The sequence below is a fragment of the Plasmodium falciparum genome, assembly GCF_000002765.6.
Source record: "Plasmodium falciparum 3D7 genome assembly, chromosome: 13".
NCBI classification, from domain to species: domain Eukaryota; phylum Apicomplexa; class Aconoidasida; order Haemosporida; family Plasmodiidae; genus Plasmodium; species Plasmodium falciparum.
In genome coordinates this window covers 2,756,450-2,769,457 of record NC_004331.3, presented here as the reverse complement: position 1 = coordinate 2,769,457, position 13,008 = coordinate 2,756,450, and the positions used below count along the sequence as shown (strand labels likewise).

The window sequence follows — 13,008 nt, the reverse complement described above, 5'->3', positions numbered from 1 at the left end:
AGCACTTATTAAATTCAAAACAAGTAAGAATTAAAAAAAAAAAAAAAAAAAAATTTATGTTATATTGAAATAAAATATTTTTATTTGGAAAAATAACTATAAAATAAAATTCCAACAATTCATAATAAATAAATAAATAAATAAATAAATAATTTTATGTACATATTTTATATATATACATAATATAATTATATATATATATAATATTATATATTTTTACATATATTTAATATTTATATATTATTTTTTACCTCTATATATAATAATAATACTTATAACTTATGTACGTGTATCAATGTTCTCATAAGTAATAATATAAAAAGTTATATTTATATATATATATATATACATATAATATATAGCACCTAAATATTATTAAAGAACCTTAAAAAAATAATAATATAAAATTTTTATGACATCTGAAAATATATTATAAATATATTTTATGTGATATATATAGAATATATTTTTCTCATAATAATAAATATATTCAATACAACGGAATATTAATATATATATATATATTAAGATAGCAACTTTTGTATATTATTATAAAATCCTAATATTATTATTAAAGGGGAAAATATTTTTTTATATGAGTTTCTTTGATATTATGAAAATTAAATATATAGCTAATATGTTTGATACTTGTTATATTGTAATATAAATATAATTATATATATTTCAAAGTAAAATATATGAAATAGAAATAACTTATTTATATATGCAACACAAAAATAAAGTAATAATAAAAAAAATATATATGATAATTATAATAAAATATTATATATATATATATATATATATGTTGGGATAAAATAAAAAATGTACCATTAACATTAACATACACATTTTGTTTATATATATATATATATATTATCATGAAGAACTTATTAAATATATATATATATATATATATGTCTATAGAAACATATTTATATTCTGAAATATAAATGGATTCTATAATATTTATCATTCATTATAATAAGAAATGTGGATAATTCAACAAAATGGCATATTTTAAATTTTTCATAATATAGTCTGGGAAAACAAATAATTTAGACTTTTCAGAAAATTTTAAAAATGCAATAAAAAGAAAATTAATTGTACCTGTCATATAATTATCCTCATTATCATCATTGTAAAAAATATAATCATATTCATTATTTTCTTTGTTTTCTTTATTATTCCTAAATTTAGTAAGCTCTTTTATTTTTATATTTGTATAAATATTTCGATCATTTTCATTCTCATAACTATATGAATTATATATACATAACAATATATTCAGTACATCCATTAAGGTGTCAAAAACCTTTCTACTTCTACATTTTATAATTAATAAATAAATGTAGTTATATATCCTTTCCCATATGTCTATATTACCTATCTCAAATAAATATATCTTATTATAAAACATAAAATAAAAAAATGTTTTTATTAGTCCTAAAATGTTATTATTACTATTGATAATCATATGATTGTTATCATTACTATTACTAATATCATTGTACATGTTAAGGCTAATATTATGTTTAGTATTATTTTCTTTACAATATTCAAATAAGATGAACAATAATTTAGTTAAATATTTGAAAAAGTTCTCTTGTATATTTAAATAACTATCTCTATTAACTTCTAGAATATTATTATCATATATATATTCTTGATATTCATTCAATATATTTATATCATTATTTTTTTGTATCTCATTCTTTACTATATTTTCTTTACTATTACTTAATGATTTATCAATCTCCATTTTATACTCATTTCTTTTAATATATGTAAGTAAAAAAATATAATGATAATCTTTAACATTATTTCTATTCGAATAGTTTTCCTTTTGTGTGTTATCTAAACAAAATGTATAATCATTCAGCTTTCCCATTTTGATATACTTATTTAAATATTCAAAGTTGTAAAAATGTAACCACTTATTCCTGTCCTTTTTTATTAAGAAATAAGAAAAAACACATAATGCAAGTTTGGAAAAATGAAGTAAAAAATAATTATCATAAATAATTATTTCATCCGAATGTATATCCTTTTTCCTAAAATAGGCATCCATTAATTGAACAATACATTCATATAACTTTGCAAAATTAAAATTTTTTATTAAAAAGGATGGAATATTAAATAAAAAAATATACATATGTTGAAATATTTCATATTCTTGAACTTTAACAAAAATACATAATAACTCTTCAAATGTTTTATAAATTTCATTCATATTAAAGGAAAGGTTATTATTTTCAAAGGCGTGAATATAATGTGGACAAGTGGATGAATCACGTGATGTCGTAGAATAATCCATTTTATTATTATTATTATTATGATCATTTATTTTATTATTCTTCTTAGTACTGTTATATATTAATAATAATAATAAATTTATACATTTTAATAAGGACAAAAGAATATAATAATTATCAAAAGATTGTACATATTCCTTTTCATCCATCACTTTCTTTATTTTTCTATATAAATTTATAAGATTCTTTATATTTTCAGCATCCAATTCATCATAATTATCTTCTTTATATATATCAACAAATGATTGTATAAATACATAAATTGACATGAAACAACCCTTTTTATCTTTTAAAAATTTGGAATCAAGAAAATGAAGAAATTCTTCAACATAATCATTAAAAAATTTATAAAAATGAAACATATTTCTTTTTTGTAAGATATCATATATATCTTTATAATAATTATTATCATCATTCTTTTGTACATTTCTTAAAATAAAACTTCTTACAAGCATTTTTGATTCCAAACTTTTTAATAATAATTTATTTTCTTCATTAAATAATTTCTTCTTTTCAATTTCCATATTTAAAATATTTTTAATTTTTATATTCATAAAATTTATCATGCTTGTTACAAATACTTCAACATCTCTATCCTTCATCATATTAATATTATGTTTATTTTCATATATTTTGTCTTTCATTCTTTTTAAAATAAAATTTTCAATATATAAATAATTTCCATCATCTTCAAGACCTTCTTTTCTCCTTTTCATATCAAAAATAAAGTTACAGCCTAATAATTGTACCTTGTCTAATTTATCACATATATTTAAAAATGAATCACATATATATTTATAATTTTCATCAATATTGTTAATATTGTTAATATTGTTAATATTGTTAATATTGTTAATATTGTTAATATTATTATTATGTGATGGTTCATCTTTCAGAACGTTTTCTCCTTTTATATATATGAGAAATTCATTTAAATTATATTCTTTTTTTTGTAATAGATCTTTTATTTTTTCATTTACATTTTTCAATAATATTATTTGTTCATACATTATAATATTTTCAACAGATTTGTTGTCGCGAAAAATATGCTTTTCATGTAAATCAAGAAGGTAATGCTTTTTTAATAAATATAAAACTACAGAACTTGAATAATTTCGCACATTTTGAATATCCTTAAAATTTAAATTTATATCAAAATAATCTTTTAATAAATGAAAGTATACAAATTTGGTGTAATAATAAAATGGAACTTTGTGTATTAAATAATATAATAATTCATTCATATATATTAAATAATTTCCATTAATATTTTTTGATATATATGTAGATAATAATTCAAAAGATATAATACATAAATGAACATTCATATATATATCAACAGACAATGTTTCATATTTATCTATTAATTTCATAATAATAAAACATAAAGTGCTTAATATATATTTACTATTCATAATTGAACCATTTTTTAATATATTATTTAATATATTTCTTATATCCTCTTCAATATTTAATACATTTTTATAATGTGATACTAATTTTTCAATAGCATTCTTCTGTTTTACTAAATTATTATATCTAAGCATTTTAGAAAAATATATTTCTTTTTCTTTATATTCTATTGTAACTTCATCCTTCCTATTTTCTTCAATTTTTAAATCATTATAATCAATTTCAATTTTTTCACTATTCTTAATATAAAAAAATAATAAATCTTGTATATTTCTTAATTCGCAAAAAGAAGTATCAGATGATAAGATACAACTATTTATACAATCTGTTATAAATAACTCTAATTTTTTATTACCTTCAATTTTTTCATACCACCCTAGTAATATGGAACAAATGCATCTTTCATCAGTATCTTTGATATTACAACAGCTATTATTACACATCATATTTTTATTGTTAGTGTTACATTTGTTTATATTATTACTTAAATTATTTATATTATATATATTATTATTATTATTATTATTATTATTATGAGTTGTTAACATATTATATTTTTCAAAACCCATTACCCTTTTAGTATCAGCCTCATTATTCTCCTTTTCATTTAATACATTCGAACAAAACTTCATACACACACTCTTAAACGTATTCAAAAAAGATATACACATCTTTAGATTCATCATATGTGTATCAATAATTCTACATATAAAACATAAAAAATAATCAATAATTATACAAAATATTTCCTTTATATTTATCTTTTTAAGAAATTCACTTAAAAATATCAAAATGGATTCATTAATTATTTCATTATTAATTAAATAGAAATTTCCTAATTCTTTAATCAATAAATTTATTCCATATATAGAATCCTCAAATTCATTTTTCATTTTAAAAAAATCGGTTCTCATTTTTATCATAGTTTTACTCACATCTTTTAAACATATATTTTCAAAAAATTTAAATTTAATCATATCATTTTTCTCAATCATTATATCATATATGAAAACCTTCTTGTACATATATTTTATAATATCATGAATTTTTTTATTCACCTTTTTCCAATCAGTTACATTATATATATAGTTATCAAAATTTATGTTATTATTACATACTTTTAAATTATTTATATTGTCCCTTTGCATATGTAAATCTATATTCTTTTTTAATTTTTCATATATTGGTTCAAATATTTCCTCACAAACCACATGATGGTTATTATCAATAATATTTATATTATTCATAGGATTTATTACATTATCCATATTAGTTATATTGTCCAATTTGGTTAAAAAAAAATACTTCATTTTCTTATAATTTTTATATATCAATAATTCAGAATACTGCATAAATAAAAATAAATATATATTATTATGACAATATTTACTAAGATTTATATATTGATTAATTAAATACATATTTCTTTCATTCGTAATATATTCATATATATTTTTCAAAATATGATCTTTTCTGGTCTCGAATTTTTTTATTTCATTTATAAAATTCTCATCAAATTCTTTATCCTTATTATTTTTTAAAAAATTCTTATAAAATGATATATCAATATTACAATCTTTAAAGGAATTCAAAATTCCTTCGACAAAATTCTGCAGAGTATCATATGTTACTCTTTTGTTTTTCATATTATATAAATTATTATATGACATCTTATCAGGACAAATATTCTCTTTAATTCTGTCCTCATAAAAACATGATAATTCATTAATAAAATAAGAAGTATCATTTTCCATTATTGCAAAATTCATATTTTTTTTTTCATCATCTTTTTTCTTTTTTTTAATTAAATTAGACATACAAAAATTATCCATATTAAATCTGTCAATTAAATTTATATATTCCATATTATTAGTATCTACAACATTATTTATTATATTAAACCCTTTTTTATTTTCGAACATTTTACTTTCAATATTTTTCTTCTCATTTAATAAAAGGAAATCATGTTTTAATGAATCCAAATAATCCATATTTCCATGATCCATGTATATATTATTTATATTCATATGATGTTGTATAGATAATGAAAAGAACAAAACACTTAAACCTAAAAATGAATATTCTGAATATATATCACTTTTTAATTTTATATAATATATGAAAAGGTCTCTAATTTTAAAAGCATGCTCATTAATAAAATCTAAAAATGGATTATAATATATAATATAAAACATAATTATACATAAACATTTATACTTTTCTCCTAATTCAACCTTATTATTTTTAGATAAATCCTCTAATAAATTATCAGATAATAATATATAATCTAACCAATCATAACATAACTTATTAACACTCATATGATCTAGTTTTAAAAAACAGTGAGATATATAAAAACCATATATTTTATGGATGGGCAACATATCATAATACATAATACAATCTTTGATATTTTCCTTCAACATATTATTAATTTTATCATCTTTCAGTGTTATAAAACAACTTAATAATTTTAAAACATTTTTTAACAAACCTATATTACAAACATACTTATTATTTATATCCTTTGTATTCGTACAACATTTTATATATTTTTCTATCGAAATAAATATAAATACAATATAAGAATATACACACTGATTCTCAATATTAATATCTCGTATTTCGGAATCTATCAGTTTTTTCATTACATTATTCCACTTAAATAAAAATCTTTCCGAAAAAAAGGAGAGGTACAAAAATTTAATACAATATTTTAAAAGACTATTCTCAAAAGGAATATTTTCCTTAACATAAGTATTATATATATATATAATATATTTAGTTACTTTTTCTAATATGCCATAATATTTTTCATCAAATGTTTTTTCCTTTTTTATAATTGTACCAAAATATAATAAATTAAAACATATTTTTATAATCAACTGGTTATCCACATTGTGTATTTCTTGAAAATTTGTGCTATGTAGGAAATTTAAAAGATCAGCAAGTAATTCATCATTTTTCAAGTTTGTACATATATATACTTTTGTTAAAAATTTGCTGGTATATTTTAACAACCTCAAACTATTATAACTACTACCATTACGATTACTATCACCATTTTCAGATTTAATTTTATTTTTTGTTTCATTTACATTTTTGATGTATAATAAATTTTGTATAATTAAATTAAATCTTGCTTTCATTAAAATGTACAAATTATGATATATTATACACACTTCGCTATCCAACAAAGAAATATTCGTACAAGAATATTCCATTTTGTTATCTTTATTTTTTTTTTCATTATTTCTAAAAAATTTCTTTATCTTTTTTATTAAAAGATTAAAAATAATACAATAGGTTATGATATAATTATCATTATCCAAATAGTTTTCAAGCTTAATTATATTCAACAAATATAAGTCCATAATAAAAAATGTAAAATAAATACTTTCTATATGAGAGAATTTGTCTAATTTTAAATTCTTAATATATTTTATTAAATTATATAAATGAAGTAAATTAAAATGACTATAATTATTATTGGAATATTCAATTAATGATTTCATGTCGTTTAAAGGAATATTTTCTTTTAACATATCTACATTATAATTTATAATATTATAACCCACAAATTCATCAATATTATGATATTTATCATACTTATTATTTATACTATTTATATTACTATTATTATTGTTTGTTTCACTCACATTTTCAATTGAATTTATAATTTCCTTTTTATTTTCTTCATCATATTGATCCTTCTCTATTAAAAAATATATTACATCTTTATTCCTCATATTAAATAATCTTGTTGAAACAAAATAAATATATTCATCAAAAGATAGTTTTATATCCTTATGTAAATTTAAATAATCTTTTGATAAATTTGACAAAATGACATCACTACTATTTTCATATAATAATAAGTAATATATAAAAGCACAACATATAGGAGAATTATTATCATCCAAAAATATATTAACACACCATTTTAATACAGTGCTAATAAGTACATTATTTTTTGAATAATATATGAATGAATCTAATATATTAATAATATTTTCAATAAGTATATTTTTCCAATTATTCATAGAGCATATATATAATGTATTATTATATATATTTTGTTTCATATTATTATTATTATTATTATTATTTAATTTTTTTTCTTTTTTATCACTTATTTCACTTAATATTAAATATTCCATCATATTGTGTAATTCATTTATAGTTTCACCTTTCTTATATACAATGTATAATTTGCTCATATTTAATTTTAAGATATGCATATAGTACTTTTCCAATATGTCTAAAACTTTTATTATATTATTATATAAAATATAAGAATCATTATCACATTTTTTATATTTCCTTAACTTATCAAAAAAAATATATGTTAAAATAAAAGATTTGTTTAAAACTATGGTATTTATATTATCATATTTAATATTTATTTCAAAAATTTTTTCTATTAAGGATGATAATTGACTACTACAAGTATATATATTGGAATGTTCATTATTCATACAAAGGGAACTATTATTGTTTGTGACATTATCATTAATGTCATCACTGTCACTATTTTCATTATTGTTGTTGTTTATATATGAATTATTCATATTCTCCTCATTATATTGTTCGTTTAATTTTCTCAAATACATAAATATAAAAAGAAAGATAGAATCATTATACTGCTCAATATATTCATACTTAGTAATATTATCTAATATAGCTATGATAATATCAAATATGCTTTTGATCAATTTTTCATCTTCTAATTTTATAACAGAATATACATTTTTCGATATATAATCTTCGAATTGTGATTTATCATTAAATAATTTTTCAAACCTACTAAATTTTTCTTGGAAATTAATATTCATAAAATCACTATCATGAAAAAAAAGGAAATAAAATATGTACATTAATATTAAATCCAAATATTTCTTCTCACTACATAATAATCTAGAACCATTCTTAAATAATATAAAAAGTGTTATAATATAATCCATCTTATATACAAAATTATCAAAATATAAGAATATAGAAAAAATTAAATCAATAAAAAATGAATCATTATAATTAATATATATTCTTTTACTCTTAAGTAATGATAATGCATAATCTTTTATTTCATCATATTTTTCATATGAACAAATAATATAAGAACTATATGTTAAATTACAATTATTTATAAATGTATTCAAAAAATATAATGTATTCTTTTTCATTTTTATATGATTTCTAGTACTATAACCTTTCTTATAAAGAAATTTCTCTTTATAAATTTTATTTGTATGTATATCAACAAATCTTAAAGAATTAAAATTTGTACAATATATAGGAATTAATAAAAACTCATTTATATATTTCACAAAATTCATTATTTTATAATTCATATCATATGAATAATCATTATATAAATAATCACGCATTATTTTCTTATTCCTTCCATTATTTAATATCTCTAAACTTTCAATAAATTTTATCACCAAAAACATGCACATTTCTTTATTTACACATAACTTATCACTATTCTCAATTATTAATTCTTGATATTTTATTTTCTCATCATCACATATATTTATAAAACAAATATCTAATAATATCATCAATGTACTATTATACAAGATACGACTACTATTATTTATATTAATATTTTTAAAATATCCTTCTATCATAATGGAAACAGGAAGTTTTATTCCTTCAATCGATTTACATCTTAAAATACAATTACTAATAATTTCAACCAGCTTATTTCTCAAGCTTACTTCACAAAGAAATATCTCATCCATCAAAAGAGGAACAAGCTGAAAGGAACAACGTAAAAAAAAAAAAATAAATAAATATATATATATATATGTATATATTAACAAATAAACACATAAATTATGTGATATATATATATATATATATATATTATTACTTTGTTTAAGACAGCCTCAATTTTATCATCCTTTGTTAAACATAGATTTAACAGAATTTCATCATAACTCTTTTTCTTCTTTTCTTCTTCATTCATTTTTCAAACAAGGACACAATTAAATAAATATATATATATAAATAAATAAATAAATAATATATAATTTTTAACATATATTTTAATATATAAAAAATAAATGATGATCCTTAAATTTTTATTACTCGCTAATTTATTTATGGACCACATATATATTTCCTATGATGGAGAATTATATATATTTAATAAATTAATGAAAAGAGAATTACATAATCAATTTCATTAATATATTAATTTAATTGTATACATCTTAATTATTATATTTTTTATTTGACATATTTAATTATATATATATATATATAATTTTTATTACGATATTTTTTGATATATAGCATTTATTATTATGTAATATTTCATCTTAAATATTTTTATTTCCAAAATATAAAACTTTCCGATATTAATTTAAAAAAAAAAAAAAAAAAAAATACAAATATATAAAATATTATAATATATTCAAATTTATTCAATATGATTAAAACGGATTCACGTATGGCAAAATATATAAATATATATATATATAATATATATATATAATATATAATATAATACTACATATAAGCATGAAGATATATACAAAATATATTTCCCATATTTTATATTATTATATAAAAAATAAAAAATTTTTTTTTTTGTGATAAATAATCAAAAATATTAGATTTGTTCTTTATTATATTAATTCATATACATATTTATATATATTATATATATATTGAAATTATTTAACCTTATAAATCTATAAAGCTAAGATAAAATTAGGATAAAAAATATGAATATTAGATGGAATATTATAATTTTTAAGTTCTAACTCTTTGATTTCTTTATAATTTTTATCATATTAATTATACTTATTTTTAATATAATATTATAAATTAAATGAGTTTTCTTTTATATTTTTTTTTAAGAATCATCTTATTACATTTAAAAATGTACTACAATAACTCTTCTTATTTCTTTTTATTTTAATTAAAACTTTAGGCGTTTTTCTTTAAACATTAAAAACGAAATATTGGTTCTTCTACATAAATAAAGCTATTTATGTGTTTATTGCACTATATAAATAAATAAATATAAATATATATATATATATATTTTTACCCATAATAATTTTCAAATACTTTAAAAAAATATATAATACAAAAGGATGAAAAAAAAAATAATTGAAGTGTACGTACATCGATTTTACTACACATATATATACATATTACTTAAATATATATATATATTATATTTCGTGTGCTGCTTAAGTTATTGTTCTAGGTGATTTATTATTTTCTCTTTTTAACACATACTTCTATATTTAATATTATAAAATTATATGTGTATGATGTGTGTTCATACTCTTAAATAAGTCATTCTTCTTGTAAATTTTTATTGATTATTTCTTATTTTTAACCTTTTATTATTTTTATATACTAATTGTTTTATTCTTATTAATATAAATATAAAAAAATAAATAAATATATATATATATATATATATATTTATCTCTTATTACTCTGTCCTTGTATAATTAATACTATTATAACTTTGTCTTTTAAGTACAATTTTGTTCCTTTTATTAATATAAAACGAAACAAAACATACAAAAGTAAAATAAATAAATAAATAAATAAATAATACATATATTTACACATATATATACATATATATATATATATATATATATATATATTTTTCTTTTTCTTTTTTTTTTTTTTTTTTTTTATATTTATTTTATATTTTAGTATGTCCCCCTGCGACATTACCTAATTTATGAAAAAAATGAAATGTCCCTCCTTTTCTTGTAAAAGCAAATATTACCATCATACATCAAAGTATAATTATTTATCGGATGATGATGACTTAAACCTATTTTTAAAAGACACACAAAAAAAAAAAAATTTCAATTATCTTCTAGAAAAAGCTGTAAACAATATAATTTATGAAACAAAAAAAAATTGTGACATTAGTTCAGATGTAGAACAAATAGAAAAATTGAATTACGAAAACGTAGAAGAATCAGAAAATGAATCATTAGATGATATTGATATTATATTAAAAAAAAGTAAATCAGAAAATATGTTTTTAAAAAACAAGAATAACCAAAATATTTACTTACCTCCTAAAAATATTAAACACAGAATATATTCTACAAACCAAGAAGAGAATCAAAATGTTGAAAAAAAAAAAATAAAAAATAAAATTATAGCATCTCAGAATGATAAAATTATAGAATCGCAGAATGATAAAATTATAGAAAATTTTAAAAATGTCTTATGTAATGACATTAATCAATATTTTAAAGATATATTCAAAAATTTAAGAAATAATAACCTATCCACAAATACACCATTGAATGAAAATATAGAAATACAAAATAAAATAATACAACAGAACAAAAATTTTAATATATCAAATGAAACCTCTGAAGAAATAATATCTAATACATTCAAAAATAATTCAAATAATTACTCTTCTATTATGCATAATAATGTTAATTCCTATAATAATTCAGAATATAACATAAGTATAAAAGATACATATGTTCCGAAAAACTTACAACCATCTAATGATAATAAAGCAAAGAGTAATACATATAGAAAGAACAAATATACTAAAAAAAATAATAAATTTACTTCTATCCATCTTAATAACAACAATAATAGTAATAATAAACTGTATACACATCATATGAATCATAAGAAAAAAAAAAAAAAAAAAAAAAAAAATTCACAAGAAAAAATCTCAAATCATCAACATGACAATATCATGGACCAAAAAAAAAATTTTTTTGAAAATAAAAAAAATATTCATAATAAGTATTTTGCAAATAGTTATATAGATAATAATACTGTAAAATCGTTTCAACTAATTTCAAATGTGCAAATTGATGGTATATCTAAAGGTAAAAGTAAAGAATAAATGAAGACCTAATTAGATTATATATAACATATGAATTGCTCATTTTACATAGTTATTCTACCATTTATATTTACATTTTATGTTTTAATAGTATATACGAATCATTATATTATATATATATATATATATATATATATATATATATATATATATATATATATTTATATTTATATATTATTTATACATTAGATCTAATAAATTCTATGGATAACCTAAATAACTGGGAATCCTCAAAAGATAATTGCAATGAAACACCACGTGACGATTTTACTTTTAATCATTTTCAGAAAAATAAGAATAACAACATCTTAAACAAATTAAGATTTTAAATATGTTAACAGAAATGTGTAAATATATATATATATATATATATATATATATTGTTCCGAATTATTAAAGCTCTAATGA

At 17.5% G+C, this 13,008-nt stretch overlaps 2 protein-coding genes across 2 annotated transcripts; one reads left to right on the top strand and one right to left on the bottom strand.

The window, feature by feature from the left end:
• Positions 1–979: 979 nt before the first annotated feature.
• Positions 980–9,702, bottom strand: PF3D7_1369400 (conserved Plasmodium protein, unknown function; the record flags this gene model as incomplete). Its single annotated transcript, XM_002809067.1, has 2 exons — positions 980–9,490; positions 9,607–9,702. 2 exons carry the CDS (start codon positions 9,700–9,702, stop codon positions 980–982), a joined length of 8,607 nt encoding a protein of 2,868 aa, XP_002809113.1.
• Positions 9,703–11,460: 1,758 nt separating this feature from the next.
• On the top strand, positions 11,461–12,929 carry PF3D7_1369300 (conserved Plasmodium protein, unknown function; the record flags this gene model as incomplete). The annotated part of the gene is made up of 2 exons (XM_001350367.1): positions 11,461–12,583; positions 12,790–12,929. The coding sequence occupies 2 exons, from the start codon at positions 11,461–11,463 to the stop codon at positions 12,927–12,929; spliced, it is 1,263 nt and encodes a 420-aa protein (XP_001350403.1).
• Positions 12,930–13,008: the final 79 nt, after the last annotated feature.